At 39.1% G+C, this 20,729-nt stretch overlaps 1 protein-coding gene across 1 annotated transcript in view; it reads right to left on the reverse strand.

Moving 5' to 3' along the window:
- LOC126251375 (MAP kinase-activating death domain protein) overlaps positions 1 to 20,729 on the reverse strand; it is a 595,744-nt gene that overhangs the window by 8,600 nt on the left and 566,415 nt on the right. The window contains exons 33-35 of the mRNA XM_049951759.1: positions 9,357 to 9,429; positions 8,985 to 9,031; positions 8,739 to 8,850 (exon numbers count right to left, since the gene is read on the reverse strand). Of these exons, the coding sequence (XP_049807716.1) occupies positions 8,764 to 8,850; positions 8,985 to 9,031; positions 9,357 to 9,429 (207 nt within the window). The 3' untranslated portion in view covers positions 8,739 to 8,763. The remainder of the gene's footprint in view (positions 1 to 8,738; positions 8,851 to 8,984; positions 9,032 to 9,356; positions 9,430 to 20,729) is intronic.

The following is a 20,729-nucleotide window of genomic DNA, read 5'->3' on the forward strand; positions in this document are numbered from 1 at the left end:
CACTGATTCAATTGGGAAGAGTGTCATAAGTTTGTTATATTCTTTCCTGAGGCAAGCTGACCCACAAACTTTTAACTGGTTGTTGACATCTTGGATACTGGCACTGGGATGGAGTTAACATCTGAGCTGGTTCCACACATGTTCTATGGCAGAGATCTGTGAATCTTGCTGGGCATGTAAACATCTCAACATCACACAGACATTTCATAGAGAATACTCCACATGTGGATGAGTAACTGTGTGCTGAAAAATGATACTGCAATACTGTTGCATGAGAGGTAATACCTGAGTTTGCAAGATGTCCATGACATACCCTTGAGCCATGACAGTTCTCTCAATCACTACCATCCATTATCTGAAATCACACCCAATGTTTCCTCAAATCACGATTCCAAGAGTAACACTGCAATGCCTTTCCAAAACATTGCAAGAATGAACCTCTCAAGATGACCACCATGGCGCCAATGAAAGTCATCCAGTGTCTTGCAGAACCATGACTCATTACTGCACACAGTGCAATGCTAGTCATCAGCAGCCCACACTTCTCAGTCATGGCACCACTCCAAATGCAGCCATTTGTGTTGTGGTGTTAATGGCCGCCTATGCACAGGATGGTAATTAACTTTCCCAAGAAATCCAACATTGGGCTGCTGTCACATCAAAAGGCTCCAAAAATCTGGATATCACACAATTAGACCAACCTCCATATAAGGCCTGCAACAAGGCCCTTTTACAGACTCTGTCAGGTGCTGATAATGCTGTCTCACATGAAATACCGCATCACCGTGTCCTTCACAATGATCAATCAACACCTGCCACTGTTCATGACCCTTATATACACTACCAGGCCTGGTAACAGCACTAAACATGGACAACACTAATGCTCTCTGGTGGTCACTACCCCTCATAGAGAATTGCAACTTTAGTCATTCACATACTCTCTGATAGTGTATGCGTGTGCAAAGTTACATCGACATGTGACAAGGTCTTTTGGGTGCTTCACTTTCTTTTGTCAGGTGTCTACAGAGATCATAGTAACTAAACTAAACATAAGTTACATTCTGCACTAAAATACAACAGTTAATTTCAGTGAAATGGGTTTCAGGAGTGTAATGAAAAAGGTTGTGTTGGAATTTACAAAATTCTTAGAGAAGACTAATCTCATATGGCACAAAGACTTATATATTCCAGACAAGAACAGTACTGGTGATGAGAGAAAGATTTCTCCGATATTTATGCAGAAACATAAAAAAGGGTGACAGTATGAGCATTTGGATAAATAATAAATGTCATCAAAGGACAGCTGCAAACAATGAATGTGATGACAAAGTAGTCTTTGCATTAACTAAGATGTGTAACAGAACAGTATATATTGAAATTTAATTGGGTAGATAAAAAGTCTACTCACCAAGTGATAGCAGAACACACACATAAAAGTAGGTTATAATTAGGCAAGCTTTCGGAGTCAGTGGCTCCATTCTTCAGGCAGAAGGGTTGAAGGGGAAGGAAGAGGGGTGAAGGAAAATGACTGGAGCGGTCTAGGAAAAGGGGTAGATTTCAGGAACGTTACCCAGAACTGCGGGTCAGGGGAGACTTACTGGATGGGATGAGAAGGAAAGACTGATTGTTAGGGACCGCATCAATGTATCAATCACTCTCTTCGACAAGACCATGACAGCATAGAGTTTTCTTCTTTGGGAAAGCAAATAAAAGTGTCATTAATAAAGATATTCAGCATCTTTGGTTGGAATTTAAAGGTATTGTCCAAGATGTGCTAGAGAAGTATGTGCCTAGAAAAAAATATAGGGGAGGGAAAGGATCCACCTTGGTTCATCAAATATATTAGGAAGTTGCTGAGAAAGCAGAGAATTTTGCACAGTTGTTTTAAACATAGTCACTGCCCTGTTGACAAACAGAAATTATGCGAAATGAAAGCAGCTGTCAGAAGGACAATGAGAGATTCTTTTTACGAATTTGAAAGCAATATTTTATCTGCAGATTCTAAAAATAACCCCAAAAAATTTTGGTCATACGTAAAATCTATGAATGCTACAAATAATTCAGTACCTTCTCTTGCTGACAGTACATGTAATGTAACTGATGATGATAAACAGAAGACCAAATTTCTAAACCTAGCTTTCAAAAACTTGTTTACGGTAGAGGACTGCAGTGCGATTCCCCCTTTCAATTATTGAACAAATGAAAGGATTGCTGACATACTGTTTAGTGTATCTGGGATTGTAAAACAGTTAAGATCCTTATACGCCAGGAAGGCATCTGGCACAGACAGTATCCCCGTAAGATTATATGTTGAATATCCTACAAATATAGCACCATACTTATCCATCATCTACCAAGAACAATGGAACAGCAGAAAGTTCCATGGAGCTGGAAGAAGGCCCAGGCCATAGCAATCTATTAAAAGGGTAGAAATTTGGATGCACATAATTACCAGACAATTTCACTGACATCAATTTGTTGTAGAATCATGAAACATATTTTGTGTTCAGACATAATGACCTTCCTAGACTTTGAGAAGCTCTTCTGCAGAAACCAGCATGGTTTTAGGAAACAGTGGTCATGCGAGATACAGCTGGCCCCCGTTGTTCATGATATACAACAGGCTCTAGATACTGGCTCCCAGGTTGATGCCACATTTCTTGACTTTCGAAAGGCATTCGACTCAGTTCCACACTGTCGCTTGCTACAAAAAGTGGGTGCTTATGGTCTATCTGATGACGTATACAGTTGGATAGAAAGTTTTCTAACAGACAGGGAGCAGTATGTTGTCCTGAACGGGGTGACTTCAACAGAAACAAGCGTAGCTTCAGGTGTGCCCCGGGGCAGCGTAATAGGTCCGCTGCTTTTTACGATTTACATAAACGATCTGGTTGATGGTATAGACCGCAGTATTAGAATGTTTGCTGATGATGCTGTAGTCTACAGGAAAGTAGTATCACACAAAAGTTGTGAACAAATCAATGAAGATTTGCAGAAAATAAATGTGTGGTGTAATGACTGGCAGTTATCTCCCAATATTAGTAAGTTTAACCTACTGCGTATAACAAGGCGAAAATCCCCATTAATGTACGAGTACAAAATAAATGCCCAGTCTTTGGAAGTGGTAACATCCATCAAGTATCTGGGTGTGACTATTTGAAATGATCTCAAATGGAATGATCAGATTACACAAGTAACGGGTAAGGCAAACTCTAGATTGTGGATTATTGGTAGAATCCTGAAGCGATGCAGTCCTTCAACAAAGGAAATAGCTTACAATACATTAGTTCGTACAGTCTTGGAGTACTGTTTGTCTGTATGGGACTCTTACCAGTTGGGTCTGATTCAAAAGATTGAGAAGGTCCAAAGAAGAGCGGCAAGATTCGTGACTGGTACATTTAGCCATCGTGAGAGTGTTACAAATCTCATAGAAAGTTTGAAGTGGGACACACTTGCAGATAGACGGAGTGCTAAACCGAAGGGGCTGCTCACTAAATTCTGAAATCCAATCTTCACTGATGATGTAGAGCACATATTATTACCACCAACTTTCAAATCACGCAATGATCACCATTCAAAGATAAGGGAAATTAGAGCTCGTACTGAGACATTCAGACAGTTGTTTTTCCCTCGCGCTATCGGCAAATGGAACAGAGGGGGGGAAATATGACTTTGGCGCTAATTGTGCTCTCCGCCACACACCACTTGGTGTCTAGTGGAGTATATATGTATATGTAGACGTAGACTGCCTAAAATCATGCCCTGATATGAGATCCATTGTGTCTGAAATTTGGCCCACCACATCTAGAACAGCTCTTCATCACCCTCCCAATCTCTGCATTATTCTTGTCAGACACTATGCTCCTTCTGCACCCATCTGCCTACCCTATGGCTCCTACCCCTGTGAACTTCCTCCTGCAAGACTTGCCCTATGCACCCTCCTGCCACCACCTATAACAGCCCTGTAACTGGCTAAACATATACTGTCAAAGAGAGATCCACCTGTGAAACAACATGTATCATATATCAGCTATTATTTAAACACCGCTCGGCCTTTCACATCAGCACAACTACCAACAACTTATCAATTAGAATGAATGGGCATAGGCAGAGGGTGTATACTGGCAACAAGCAATATCCTGTTACAGAGCATGTTCTACAACATGACAAAGTGACCTCATTGCCGGTTTCACCAAATGCACTATATGGATTCTTCCCCAAGATACCAGTTTCTCACAACTCTGCAGTTGGAAACTAGCACTACAACTGTCCTTGGTTCTCACCATCCACCTGGTCTTAATTGACATTAATTTCTTCTGTCTCAGCATTTCTTCACAGTCACTACTCTTTCCTTCACTTGGTTTCAGTTTTCTCCATCTTTCATCCACTTATCTATATATATTATCTAAAAACAAAGATGATGTGACTTACCAAATGAAAGTGCTGGCAGGTCGACAGACACACAAACGAACACAAACATACACACAAAATTCAAGCTTTCGCAACAAACTGTTGCCTCATCAGGAAAGAGGGAAGGAGAGGGAAAGACGAAAGGATGTGGGTTTTAAGGGAGAGGGTAAGGAGTCATTCCAATCCCGGGAGCGGAAAGACTTACCTTAGGGGGAAAAAAGGACGGGTATACACTCGAACACACACACATATCCATCCACACATATACAGACACAAGCAGACATATTTAAAGACCAGCAACTGGAGATCTGGTATGAGAAAAGGCGAAAAAGTGTTGGTTAAGTTGATCCTGTGGTGAACTTGGGTTGGTAGACAGCGATGTGCATAAAGGTTAGGTGGTTGTGTTGCCGCTAAAACACGTTAAAGGACGGAGAAATTCGGGAAAATTTCGAAAAAACGTATTAAAAGGAGTGGTGTTGTGGTGAAAGATTACGAAAATGGGGCTAAAAATTGTCTGACGAAGAAATAATGACGTTAAAACCTGTGGGGAGCGGCTAAAATGATCAGTGATGTGCGAAAAACGGAAGTGGAAATAAAGTGAAAGTTATTAGAACTGGCCGAAATGGTTGTTTAATAAGTGAAAGCAGCTGTTATTGAACTAGAAACGGTGGATTTTATAGCAGCGGTAGTGTTGAAAGCGGAAAATAAAATTTTTTTGGTTATGGTTTGGAAGTGGGTTACGTATTATTGAGTATATATAGGCGGGATAAAATTGTATAGTAGATTACGGTGAAAAGCGGAAGGTGAATACAAAGTGAGACTACTGGAAAAAACAGAAAGAGAAAATAAGACGACAGGAAAGATTTCGAAATGCAACAGCGACAATAACAAACGTAATTGTTGGGTTCAAATTAATGATATGGTTATAATAGAGGGAAACATTCCACGTAGGAAAAATATCTAAAAACAAAGATGATGTGACTTACCAAATGAAAGTGCTGGCAGGTCGACAGACACACAAACGAACACAAACATACACACAAAATTCAAGCTTTCGCAACAAACAGTTGCCTCATCAGGAAAGAGGGAAGGAGAGGGAAAGACGAAAGGATGTGGGTTTTAAGGGAGAGGGTAAGGAGTCATTCCAATCCCGAGAGCGGAAAGACTTACCTTAGGGGGAAAAAAGGACGGGTATACACTCGCACACACACACATATCCATCCACACATATACAGACACAAGCAGACATATTTAAATATGTCTGCTTGTTTCCCTCTATTATAACCATATCTATATATATTTTTCACCACCGCCTCCTCCCACCTCCATTACATACAATGCACTTAGCTTCTCACTTTTATTAACTCATGCATGATGTTTACACAGTAAATTCTGTCTTGCATATTACCCATTCTTCCAGTTTTCATATCTCGTCCAATGCAGTCCCCAACAATCAGTCTTTCCTTCTCATCCCTTCTATTAAGTCTCCTGTGACCCGCACTTCTAGGTGATTTTCCCAAAATCTACCCCTTTTCCTAGACCTCTTCAGGCCTTTTCCTTCACTGCACTTCCTTCCCCTTCAACCCTTCTGCCTGAAGAAGGAGCCACTGACTTTGAAAGCTTGCCTAATTATAACTTTCTTTTATGTGTGTGTTCTGCTGCCGCTAGCTGGGTAGATTTTTTTTCCATCCAATTAAATTAATTTGTCAAAACTTGACAGTTTTTGTTAGCATACATTGAAAGAAATGTTTGAATAATATAAATGGGAATATCTAATGAAAGATCAGTTACATCCATCAGTGACCAACATTCCGATTTTTAACAAATGTAACGTGAAGTTGTGGTGACCAGATTTCCAAAATCAACATATGGAATCCAGCTAAAAGCTAAAATGAATATATGTTTTGTGGAAACTTTCATTAATGCTGTGTCTAGACAGTAGATTTGTGTTGATTTATGGTGCACCTACATGTATCACTGTACCTTTTTCTTTAAACTCACACTAACAAAAAACAAATTACTTGCATTATTAATCGAGTTAATATTTTATTGTTTTGTTCATGTCACATGAAAACACAATCTATCACTTTAATATAATGAGATCTTTAACTAGGAATGGAAATGATTATTATTTACCTAGGTTATTTATTTCTCACTGTCAACTGGCCTGGAAGTTTTGCTGTGGGTAGTTCCTGAAAATCTTTTTATTATATTTTCTAGAAGAACATGTCATTCAGGAGTTTGATAGTTTCAACACACTTTTATAAAAACCAACAACTGAAGTATTCTGAAATTGTTTCCTTGAGTTTCCATATTAAAACTATTCTTTTCATCAGTCCATAAAGCATTTGTAACAGGAACATTCTTTCTGCAGCAGCATTAGTGCCAGGTAGGGCTAGCACAAACACAGTAATGGGTTACAGTTTCTTGCATCAGATGTCTTGAGATACAAGAAAGTTGAAAGTTGTAGGTATAATCCAGTTTGGCTTAATGAAAGAGTGCATTTTCTTTTGCATATGACCACATCTGGTTATCCTACATGTTCCTTGGAGCAGGGCAATATACATTCCATATGTATTTTGTCAGGACAATGGGACACTTAAGCTAAGTAAGGAACAATCCTGAAAATATAGGATGTCTGGTCACCTTATGTGAAGCAATGTAAGTTCTTTATTGAAATGGACATCACCATATGTGATGCTAGATTAAGAGTAGTATCATAATATGAGTAGAATCTGCTAAATCTTGTCTTGCTCAGGAGAGAATGGTTGATCTGGCACTCCTTAGAGGACTGGATTTCTTGCTTACATGTTCATTACTGTCAAGTAGTCCAGTTGCCAATCATTTTGTGGCTTTATTCATAAAATGGGTATTACTCATTTCTGAGTCATCATAAAGGGTGTTAAGTGCATAGGCCAAGGCGAGCATGATCACATAATACGATGAATAGATTCAAATACTATTTGACAATCTCAGCTGGTGTACGTATGGTAACTCAGACAAACTTCAGTATTATGTCAGAAACATGGAAAAACTTATTGCACTCAGGTTTATTGAAGTGCTGGAATCAATGTAAGAAGAAGAAAAAATCTTAACTTTACTTGCGTTAAGATGCACAGTATAGTGGATGGGCTTTGGTGGGATGAGGAAACACTGGTTAATTTTTTGGATAGTTCTTCCTTTGCTAGTGTCCTGCAGAAGCAGTGTAAATGACTGACTGAGAACACAAGTACAGATAACAGACAGGCACTGTTTAGAGGCATCATAGAATGCTGGCAATGGGGGTGGGAGAATGCAACTAGACACAAAGTGAAGAACTACACAAAAAAAATCATACAATGCTCTCAGCCTGTGAAAAACCTTACACGTTGTCTCTATGCACCATGTTTCTTCAATAATTTGTCTTAAAATAGGCATATTTGGCAAAATCTGTAGAAATTTGGATAATAAAGATTATGTTTTCTTTCAGTGCCCCAAATGACATGAATTTATGGGAGTCATACACAAACTTGTGAAGCATGGCCATCAATTTTCAATATATATTACAGGATCTGTTAGTAATGCAGAATCAGAGACTGTACAATGCACTCCTCAAGCATATTGCCACTGCAGACATTGATACCTAACACCACCATAATGAATGAAGAAAGTACCTTCATAAATTTTAATTTACATTAAGGAGAGTCTTGACTGTACTGTTTGGTTAATTCATTAACATGTCTTTAATTTGTGTGTGTGTGTGTGTGTGTGTGTGTGTGTGTGTGTGTGTGTGTGTGTGTGTGTGTGTGTGTGCGTTTTATCTGTCTCTGTGTGCATGCACACACACACTCCCACATTGTTCATCAAATCTGTGTATTGCCTGTATGAATAAGCTAAAGGCAATAACTAAACTAATACACGAAAAATTCATGCTCAAAGTAATTAAAGCATTTATGATGTCTCCTTTCTTTCACTCCCTTCTTTCATTTCAGATTTTTCTCAAGTCATATGTGACATTCTAATTTGCCTTAACATTTGGTATTTTTGCACATAAGCATTTATTAAATATTGTATTATTCAATAAATGTATTTCTGATCATGTTTAATTGACACTCGAGCAAACCAATTGGAAATCCAGTAATTAATGGAATACCAGTGCCTTATATTGTGGTTTTTTCTTCTTCCCCCCCCCCCCCCCTCCCGCCACCGAACTGATTAATATATACGAAAATAAAAATTCTTTGAAGTTAATGCAAGGAGAAACAGAAACTATGCAAAATAATACAAAATATAATACATTCAAACAGAAAGTGCTAGTGCATATAAACAACAAAAACAGAAAAGCTTACGACAATGAGAGAGCAGTTTCATATATCATGCGAGGGGTCGTTCGGAGAGCAGCATGCTTTGTGCAACCTTTACAGATATCACACGATGGACAGCCAGGTTCAATTCACTATCCTAGAATCAGAATGAAAAGTCTAAAATGTAAACTAAACACAAATAAGGAAATCAAGGTCAGTAAGTCAGATTAATAAAAAGAGACTAAATCAAAGTATACATGTTGTTGTTGCAAGAATATTTTTGTCACTTACCATTGAAGACTTGTACCTCCTCTGTATCACCTGTCTTGTCTTGGGGTCTGTGAATCGAAGAGAGCAAACAAATGACTTATTATGTACGCTATTACAATATATTACAGAACATAAATGATATTTTTACCAACAAAATCAGCACATGTTGTCAAAATAGAGCGAAAACAGGTATGATGATTATCCATAACACACATGAAATAACAGAGTCCTTGAAAAAATTAATCAATATTCCAAATACACAGTTGTTTTTGATACACAAGCAGGAAGAATAGCAGTATTTAACATGATGAAGAAACATAGTAATCGGCACATGTTTTTGAAATGGCAAGCAAAGCCAGTCTTTTGGATGTTTCTACAACTTAATGCACTTACTATATTCTTCCAAGACGAAGATTCCACCTTTCTGAGTGAAGCATTTGCGAATGTGATCCAACCGTACAAAGAACTGGATAGGAGAAAAAGAGAGGAAGATCAGTTTATTGCAAGAAACAGTCTTATTCAATAGCAACTTTAGATGGTGCAGGCTAAAGACAAATTATTAGTCCACAGTATGATAAAATGAAGTACTTATTGAACCACATAATGAGCTACATGTGTATAGATTCACTGCAACAAACTCTAGAGCATTTATCCATGTGACCTATCACATTTTCTGTTATGATACGAACTACTGATATTGACTATCTCTAGTCAGATATAACAGATACTTTGTAGAGTGTAATAAATGCAGAGTACTGTACTTAGGGATTTATCCAAGAATGTGTGTTTATGTAATTTAGTAAACAACAATTACAAATACAGGTGGTATCTTTCAGAATTTCCAATAAAGTTCACAATGTCATTTTTAAGGACAATATTTCATTGACTGACCTAGTTGAAACATTGTACATGAAAATGGAATCATCAACTTAGATAGAATCTCAAAAGATATCACACTCAGTTATGCCAAAAAATCAGAAATCACTGTTACAAGTAAGTTTACATATTTACGTTTTTCCTATGTGCTCAAGAATGTATAGGTTAAGATTTAGCCTCCACTATTAATTCACCACAACAAAATACCGCAGGACTTCAGACCAACTACCCAACATAGAAGATATTACACCCTTCAGTTGTATTTGTCACTCACAGAATGGTGGTTAGGACAATCATTTTGCATTTGTATAAAAATTGCTATATGTTTCAGTCATGAAAAGTCTGGAAGAAGCAGATTCACAATAAACATTTTTGTTGATACATGGTACTATATATTCTTTTCACGGCACAGAAAATTCCTGTTAATTAAAGAAATAATGTTCTAAGTGATGTAAAGAGAAAGGTGGGAACTAATATAGAGAACAAATAGAGGCATTATTATGCTATTTCTTTTGACTTTCAAATGTGGCTATCCTTCTGGCTGTTTTTTAAACAGTTATATTTGAATTTAATATATATTTACATGCCATCAACTCTTATAAATCACATCTCTTTCCTTATTTCTTTTGTCATTTTATCTCATCCTTTGCTTGCTTCCTCTTTGTATATTTCACATTTTGCCCCTTCTTCTTTTTTCACCTTTTTCGCTCATTCTCCACATTACCTCATCTTTCGCTTTCATGCTCTCATTTTATCTATTCATTGTGTTCCTTCTCATCCCTCCTACCTCTTCTACCAAAGCTAACACATTAATTTCTGCTAATTTCTCAATCTGTGAATGTAAATGAGGAACTGAATCAGTTCCTTATGTCACTTCAGAATAGGTATAATGAAATTGTCAACATGACTCTCTTTTTAGACCGTTCCAATATTTTTACAAGGTCTATTCATGTATAACATTCCCAAACAATATTATAATAAGATTCAAAACTCAAAATAGCTGCATATTTTATGAGTACTGATATTACATTGACTTCCTGCTACCCAAATTACTAGAGAAAAGATTTGATTAATAGTTAGAGTATAAACTAATAAAAAGCTCTCAATCTTTTCTGTTATGTTTTTTTCTTTCACTCACATGGAAAAGCAGAAAATGTATTCAGTTTAATTTTATACCATTCTCATTCCATTCTCTTTTATTGTCATAAAGTATATTAAATCAATTATACTATCTATCGGTAATTATACTAACTATTAACTATCTGTCTGTATCTTTACTAAGCATTGTTTCTTACACCATGAACTCACTTAATGCAAACTCATCCCAACTCTGTGCATGCATATAATTGTATACTTTCAGGAAACTTTCCTCACACAAGAGTAATAAAATATGTTATATGGGCATGGGTCCAGAACACACTTTATTTCCATGTTAAGCTCATTTTCTACATCTTTTCAACACATTAATTACGGGAAACACAGGAAAAGTATGTATCAGCAAAGTATGAAGCACTTTGCTTAATGAAATGTTAAACATGATCTCTGTTAGCAAGAATATGTGTGTCAACACTCCATCGCACTGAATCCCTGATGTGATAATGTATTCCTGGAGAATTATGTATTGTTTCACAGCCTCCCACAATACAGGGACAAAGACTCTGTACATCTTGTCCTGGTGTTCTGAACACAAAAGCTTTCAAATGCCTTCATAAATAAAAAGTCCTGTGGATTTAGGTCTGCAGAACATGGAGGCCAAGAAACTGATGTCACTCTACCGACCCATCCATCATGGAGTCCGTTATTTAGAAGCATACAAACATTAATGCTAAAATGAGGAAGAGCTCCATCATGTATGAAGTACACATTGTCGTATTCTTCATGGAATATGCCCTAGCAGAAGAGGTAGGGTGTTCTCTAAGAAAGCATGGTAAGTTTCTTCACTGATCCTGGGTGGAAGAACGCAAGGCCCTAACAGGCAATCACCAACAATTCCCGCACAAATAATGACAGAAACACTTTGTTGATGGTGTGATTGCGTGATTTCATGAAGATTCTCATAATCCCATAATAATTAATAGGAGTGGCCCCAAACTTAAACCTTGTTGACTCTCTTCATGGTTTGTCCCTTGTCACAAAAATTTTTCTCTTTCCAACATTATTTAAATTATTCAGAACACATGTTTTAAATTCTGTTTGTTAAGTATGATTCAAACCAGTTGTGATTATGAAGGGAAGTACACAGAAATAAAGTGTTTATGAACCCATTTCCATATAACATATTTCCTTCCTCTATGCCTTAGGAGTGTTTCCTGAAAGTTCAGACTTATATATGATGAGACTTACCAAACAAAAGCGCTGGCAGGTCGATAGACACACAAACAAACACAAATATACACACAAAATTCAAGCTTTCGCAACAAACTGTTGCCTCATCAGGAAAGAGGGAAGGAGAGGGAAAGACGAAAGGATGTGGGTTTTAAGGGAGAGGGTAAGGAGTCATTCCAATCCCGGGAGCGGAAAGACTTACCTTAGGGGGAAAAAAGGACAGGTATACACTCGCACACACACACATATCCATCCACACATACAGACACAAGCAGACATATTTAAAGACAAAGAGTTTGGGCAGAGATCTTTCCACGTGGAATGTTTCCCTCTGTTATATATATATATATATATATATATATATATATATATATATATATATATATATATATATATATATATATATGTGTGTGTGTGTGTGTGTGTGTGTGTGTGTGTGTGTGTGTGTGTGTGTTTTTGGATGGGAGCTTTTTAATCAATAACAACATTAATGTATTTGAGATATCATAACAATCTTTAAAGCATTTAAGTTTGTGGTATTATAACGTAATAAAGATATTGCTTAGAAGATGGAAATGGTTGCCTCATAGATCAATGTCATGTATATTAAAAACAAATCTATCATATATTTCGAGTCATGTGTTTCTAAAACAAGATACGAAGTAAAGGATAAAAAAGACAATGGGAAGGTTGACAAACCTTTCAAATTAGTAGACATAAGACTTTGCCACAACTGGAACTGTATGGTGGTCTACATATATGAGAATGAGATGTATGTAAGAAAGCCTCTGAACTCATTGAGATATTCATTAAAATTACAGAACTTCTCTTTTCTGACTGGATAAAGTAGCATTTATTAATCACCATGAGATTTTTTTTCTGTGGTACTGATTGTTGTACTACAGCCAGAAAACATATTAGATGACAATCCATGTAACAAACACGAACAAACAATACCAGCTTTGGGGTATTTTCACTAAAGATATTTAGAAAACTACTTGTGTTGAATGCAAAATGTTTCTTTTGTTGCACAAAGTTAAAATCCAAGTCAAGGAAATGACAATGATGGCACATTCATAGCCAGGAATCTCACTCAACAAAGATGAAGCTCACTGATTTGCTCAAAGTATTAAGAAACAATTTCCTTGCTGAAACTATCAGAACTTGATCATTCTACTCTTGAAAATAACCCCGAGGAAAATAAAGAACCACTGACACACATCAAACAATGAGATGATATGGGTTCTTGATATTGTAAAACAAATGTTGAATGTAGATGACACTCAGGACAGAGGAAGATGGAGTAAAACACAGTGCTTCACAAAAACTTCTGAAAAAGTAGCTACTTACTTCAGACAGTAAAATTAAATAATATGAAAAATATGGAAAGATATAATGGAACTGTCTTGGGAGGACAAAGGAAAACAAAATTCTGCTGAAGACAATGACTAACCAGCAGCATAATATATTTTAAGGATACAAGAAAGCAATCATACAGATGGATTAGTATACAGAAGAGGGATTACTATACAGAAGAGTATGAAACAGAGGTAAACAACAGTTAAGATACAGATAGAGAAACAGAATGAGGGAACTCATATCAGTAGATGAAATAAGTGTACAAACAATTTGATCAAATTTATAAGTACGTGATATTATTAAAGACAATGTTCTCCATTTTTGAACCGTTATACAGAACTGTCAAAAATTTGTGTACTGTATTCCACAAGTTAAACCATACGAATTGGGATCATGCTATTATGTTGTAAATAGTGTTCGGAATAGTACATACTGTGTTAACTTGTTGCTAGACATTCTTACCAAGAATCTGGTAACAGTTTAACAAATATAGTACACTGAAATGATTTCTCCTCAAATAATTCATGCAGGCTACTTGAGGAGTAATATTTTTCTCTATATTTATTTCATGTTGTATAGCATAAAATTTACTAAGCTTATACTGAACTCACTGCAAAATATTCTCATTAGTTCATCTGTAACACACCAGTTTCCCAACAGTCTACATTTTTTAAAGTTTTATTTTTATTCACCTTCCTTGTTGAATAGTAATATAGTAATAATACAATGACTTTTGGAAGTGCCATACTGTTTACAAAGGTATAGTATGTATCATATTTTTGTGCAAACATTTAATACATAACAAATCATGTCCAAACATGAATACAGACATTCATTCATAAGAAAATATTTTAATTTTGTTTTAAACAATGAGAAGTCCACTATGGAATACTAACAATATTATCAAAAGATAGATAGCTACTCGCAATACGAAAGAGAAGTTGATTCGCAGACAGGCACAATGAAAAGACTACTACTACATTTCAGTTTTCACCCAAAGGCCTTCATCTACAACAGAAGACACGTACACACTCTAATACACACACACACACACACACACACACACACACACACACACATACGCACACACATGACCATTCTCTGGCTGAAAGTTTAAATGTATCACAGTCTTTTAATTGCCCGTTTCCGTGACTCAGCAGCTCCTGTATAATATATATATATATATATATATATATATATATATATATATATATATATATATATATACACACAGTGAGAGAGAGAGAGAGAGAGAGACCATGTATATCAGCCTAATAGCTCTCTTTTGTGGCACGAATATTCTGTTCAAGTGTGTATCAGTGGCAAAGCTCCACAGTTTTATCCCATACCTTACAAATAGGAAAACTGTCCCACAGTATACTGTTTTCAGCATTTTATTACACACAATGCTGGTGAGTTGACTAAGAAAGTACAATACACTTATTATTTTCCTGCATACACTATTAACATTGTTTTCCAATCAAGGATTGACATGTAAGTACAGACCAAGATACGTACAGTCTTCATTGTCTGCACATGAAATTCCACAAATATTGCTACACATCTATGGCAAGGGTTGCCTGCTTTGAATTACAGTAGCTATTATTTTGTGGTATTGATTTTTAGGCCCTGGTTACTACAATATTTACCGTATTTACTCGAATCTAAGCCGCACTCGAATATAAGCTGCACCTGAAAAATGAGACTCGAAATCAAGGAAAAAAATTTTTCCGAATCTAAGCCGCACCTGAAATTTGAGACTCAAAATTCAAGGGGAGAGAAAAGATTTTGGTTGCACCTCCAAATCGAAACAAAGTTCGTCTAGTTGTAATATGAGACACAATTTAGGTCGAATGAATGACGATACTGCTGCAGTAGTTTGGTTCGAGTCGTAAGCTTAGCAGTTACGGTTTACCAGGTAGCCATTGCTACGCGTCACGCGCTCCGTCCGTATTTATACCGATATCCTTCCTTTTTCACGTGCTACGTCTGGTTTGAATTGATTGCTTATTTTTCTTTGATTTGATAAGTGCCGTTCTCTTTGTTATTGGTGTTTACGTCACTCTAAGCTGAAAATGCATTACTGCACTGTGTCATGCATGGTTTGTCGCATTCTGATAGTGTGTGTTTACGGCCTGTCGCCGCTCGCGGCGTGGCTTGCTTTTGTGCGCGCTACCGCCGCTTACAAATAAAAAATAGAGAGGAGTCGTCTCATTAGCGAAACATTTGTTGTTACTTACACTACTGCTTTCTTTGATAATGATCAACAAGAACCAAATAATAGACTGCGTATGATAGATGATGTTCTGAACGAAATTTTAGCGAAACTTTTTCTCCGTTCCAAAATCTTTGCAGGCGCCTCTTTAGTTCATTACATTCTGCACAGAAATTAGTCATCTTAGATTTAAAAATCTAGTCAGTTGCTGTGCTTCATTTCTGACTGTATCACTATCAGGCATAAGAATAATACGAATATAAACATGACATGATGTGTATATTCTTCCGCGTTTGCTGTTGTCTCACTCTAGTTTCGTAGTTTATTAGGCAGACAGGATTTAAATGAGATAGTAGCAAACACGAAACAATACATGGCAAAATGTTTGGCGAAGAGAATACTACATGTGATTCACAATTCATAAAAGCTCCTATTAGCAACCATCTCTTCTCACAGGTAGGAAAAAATTCATAACGTAGAGTTGGCCATATTGACAAACATCCCAAACAGTCTTGCCAGTCGGATTTTCGTAGTACATTGAAATGCTGCTACATGCGAAGATCAACAATACAGAATTTGTAGTTACTTCGTTGGATAATGTACCAAAATGCAGTGGTCGAAACTCCGGGCGGAGGAAAAAGGCTCGTCTTCACTTTTTTTTTTTTAATTTATTTACTGACGCAAAGATTTTGGTGCCAGTATTTATCTTTGTGCCTACAAAGCATGCCTGTGTGGCGCTACATACACTCCTGGAAATGGAAAAAAGAACACATTGACACCGGTGTGTCAGACCCACCATACTTGCTCCGGACACTGCGAGAGGGCTGTACAAGCAATGATCACACGCACGGCACAGCGGACACACCAGGAACCGCGGTGTTGGCCGTCGAATGGCGCTAGCTGCGCAGCATTTGTGCACCGCCGCCGTCAGTGTCAGCCAGTTTGCCGTGGCATACGGAGCTCCATCGCAGTCTTTAACACTGATAGCATGCCGCGACAGCGTGGACGTGAACCGTATGTGCAGTTGACGGACTTTGAGCGAGGGCGTATAGTGGGCATGCGGGAGGCCGGGTGGATGTACCGCCGAATTGCTCAACACGTGGGGCGTGAGGTCTCCACAGTACATCAATGTTGTCGCCAGTGGTCGGCGGAAGGTGCACGTGCCCGTCGACCTGGGACCGGACCGCAGCGACGCACGGATGCACGCCAAGACCGTAGGATCCTACGCAGTGCCGTAGGGGACCGCACCGCCACTTCCCAGCAAATTAGGGACACTGTTGCTCCTGGGGTATCAGCGAGGACCATTCGCAACCGTCTCCATGAAGCTGGGCTACGGTCCCGCACACCGTTAGGCCGTCTTCTGCTCACGCCCCAACATCGTGCAGCCCGCCTCCAGTGGTGTCGTGACAGGCGTGAATGGAGGGACGAATGGAGACGTGTCGTCTTCAGCGATGAGAGTCGCTTCTGCCTTGGTGCCAATGATGGTCGTATGCGTGTTTGGCGCCGTGCAGGTGAGCGCCACAATCAGGACTGCATAAGACCGAGGCACACAGGGCCAACACCCGACATCATGGTGTGGGGAGCGGTCTCCTACACTGGCCGTACACCACTGGTGATCGTCGAGGGGACACTGAATAGTGCACGGTACATCCAAACCATCATCGAACCCATCGTTCTACCATTCCTAGACCGGCAAGGGAACTTGCTGTTCCAACAGGACAATGCACGTCTGCATGTATCCCGTGCCACCCAACGTGCTCTAGAAGGTGTAAGTCAACTACCCTGGCCAGCAAGATCTCCGGATCTGTCCCACATTGAGCATGTTTGGGACTGGATGAAGCGGCATCTCACGCGGTCTGCACGTCCAGCACGAACGCTGGTCCAACTGAGGCGCCAGGTGGAAATGGCATGGCAAGCCGTTCCACAGGGCTACATCCAGCATCTCTACGATCGTCTCCATGGGAGAATAGCAGCCTGCATTGCTGCGAAAGGTGGATATACACTGTACTAGTGCCGACATTGTGCATGCTCTGTTGCCTGTGTCTATGTGCCTGTGGTTCTGTCAGTGTGATCATGTGATATATCTGACCCCAGGAATGTGTCAATAAAGTTTCCCCTTCCTGGGACAATGAATTCACGGTGTTCTTATTTCAATTTCCAGGAGTGTATATTCGATGGCAGAAGTTAGTTGTGGCGGCACCTACCAACATCCGCTTGCTTTGCACTGGATTCTAAGCCGCAGGTGGTTTTCTGGATTACAAAAACCGGAAAAAAAGCGCGGCTTAGATTCGAGTAAATACGGTAGTAACTTCTGACAGCCCATGTGTTGACAAAAATGTTATGTCCACCTCATTGTCAACATGAAACAGCATGGAGCTGTCATCAGCATAAGTAATTAATTTGGAATAAGAAGGTTGTACAATATCACATACATACACAAGAAAAATAAATGATCCCAGTATTGACCAATGTGGCATACCCTGCATCACTATTTCAGTCTGATACGCTGAATGTTCGTCTTCCTCGCTCCATTTTGATAATTTATATTTGTGCATTGTTTACAGCTTTTTAGGTACACAGAAAGGAGTTTAAGAGATGTGTTCATGATATGCATGTTCTCAGTTCCGCCAAGAGAGGTGCATGGCTGACCAAATCAGAAGCTTCTGTGGGAGTTATTTAGATAGCTTCACATTCCATGGGTCATTATCCATATCAAGAGTTTTAGTTGCAGCATTGTGCACCTGACAACCTTAATGTGGAGTAATGAATGTTATTTTTCCTTGTGCTATTATAATTATGTACATCATTATTACTTTTGAACTCCAGTGGATTATTTACAACAAACTTCATGAGAGAATACACATATTTTGAAGCAGTGGCAGAATGCCCAACTCCATAGACAGATGTCTACATATTATTCTTACAGCATATTTTTGAGCAATGAATATTTTCTTTTTTAAAGATGAGTTACCACAGAATATTATTCCATATGGCATTATTGAATGAATATATGCAAAATATCTCAAATTACTGATTTGTCTCTCCCCAAAATTTGCAATGATTCTAAGCGGAAAAGTGGATGAACTAAGTTGTTTTAGTTCTAAAATGTCCTTTTCAAGAGTAAATTCTCATCAATATGGACACCTAAAATTATTGAAGTTTCCATCATATTTATTATTTCCTCACCATGTGTTACCCTTTTAATTGGTGTAGTACCTCTAGATGTCCAGAACTGTATATATTACGTCTTCTTAAAACTGAGAGCAAGACCATTCAAATAAAACCATTTAAGGACATGGCTAAGGCATGGTCATTAATGAGTGCTTATGAGCAGCAGCTTAGGATATTTGAACACAGGATTCGGCACAAGATCTATGCACAAGATCTATGGGGAATTCAGGATAACAATGGTGTCTACAGCTCTAGAATGAACACTGAGCTAGATCATCTCATACAAGGAGCTGACATTGTAAGAACAATAAAAATAGCATAATAGCCTGGTTTAAACATGCCCTTAAGGTGGGTGCTGGATGAACAACTAAAATGGTTTTTAAATGGAGGCCAACTGGAAGAAGGCAGAGAGAAAGGCCACGAAAGCAGTGGATAGATGATGTGGAAGAAGACATAAAACACTCAGAGTTAAGAGGATGGCAGATGACTGTGTTGAAGAGAACAGGATGGAGGAAACCTGTTGAAGAGGTTAAGATCCATGGAGGGCTGTACCGTCATAAAAAGAAAAAGTAGAAGACATGATTAAGGCCATTGATTACCATTTATTCTGTTGCTACGCATGTGCTTTGATTGATTACAGTACTAGTGTCGTCTGCAGTGTGCTCCCTGCCGCCGTTGGATAAGCAGCTGCCAGCAGAAAGTCGTATACTCCTACCTCACTCATTTGTTACATAGTTTAATTCTTAATTTCTTTGCGTGTTTTTGGTACTTGCATTGTTTAAATTCATAAATTTCGGGCGTATTATAATATTTGAGAGTTGTAGCATCGCGTTTTAGTACCTGAATAGTGTAAATTCGCGTAGTCTCCTTCTGCCGCCAAGCAGTGTGTCAGCAGTGCGCAAGTAGCAGCATTACTGCATTTACTAGGCAATCTTGTATTTTAATAACCGTTTAAATTTTGTGTCGATTTGTTTGTGCTCTCTGTAGATTAGTTCAGACTTTTTTGCACAACAGTTTTAGCATGGATAGGGACTGCAACTGCTGTGTTCGGATGCAGGCTGAGTTGGTATCCCTTCGCTCCCAGCTTCAGGCAGTGTTGGCTTCGGTCACACAGCTTGAGGCTGTTGCCAATGGGCATCACTGTGGGGGTCCGGATGGGGGTTTGTCGGGGACGGCCAGCTCGTCCCACACATCCCCCGATCGGACTACGACTGTGGCTGCCCGGGATACTGCCCACATTGAGGCTGATCCCTCACCTCTGGTAGAGTTGGAGGTCATCTCGAGGTGTGGCAGGGGGCGAAAGACATTCCAGAGGGCTGAACGGAAGGCCTCTCCAGTTTGTCTGACGAACCGGTTTCAGGGTCTGTCTTCGGCTGATACTGATGTTCGGCCGGAGATGGATGCTTGTCCTGTTCCAGAGGTTGCCCCTCAGTCTGCAAGATCCGGGCAGTCGCAGAGGGTGGGCTTACTGGTAGTTGAGAGCTCCAACGTCAGGCGCGTAATGGGGCCCCTTAGGGATACGGCAGCAAGAGAGGGGAAGAATGTGCACTCCGTGTGCATACCGGGGGGAGTCATTCCAGATGTGGAAAGGGTCCTTCCGGATGCCATGAAGGGTACAGGGTGCACCCATCTGCAGGTGGTTGCTCATGTCGCCACCAATGATGTGTGTCTATATGGATCGGAGGAAATCCTCTCTGGCTTCTGGCGGCTATCTGATTTGGTGAAGACTGCCAGTCTCGCTAGCGGGATGAAAGCAGAGCTCACCATCTGCAGCGTCATCGACAGGACTGACTGCGGACCTCTGGTACAGAGCTGAGTGG

The sequence above is a fragment of the Schistocerca nitens genome, chromosome 4 (assembly GCF_023898315.1).
Source record: "Schistocerca nitens isolate TAMUIC-IGC-003100 chromosome 4, iqSchNite1.1, whole genome shotgun sequence".
Classification (NCBI taxonomy): Eukaryota; Metazoa; Arthropoda; class Insecta; order Orthoptera; family Acrididae; genus Schistocerca; species Schistocerca nitens.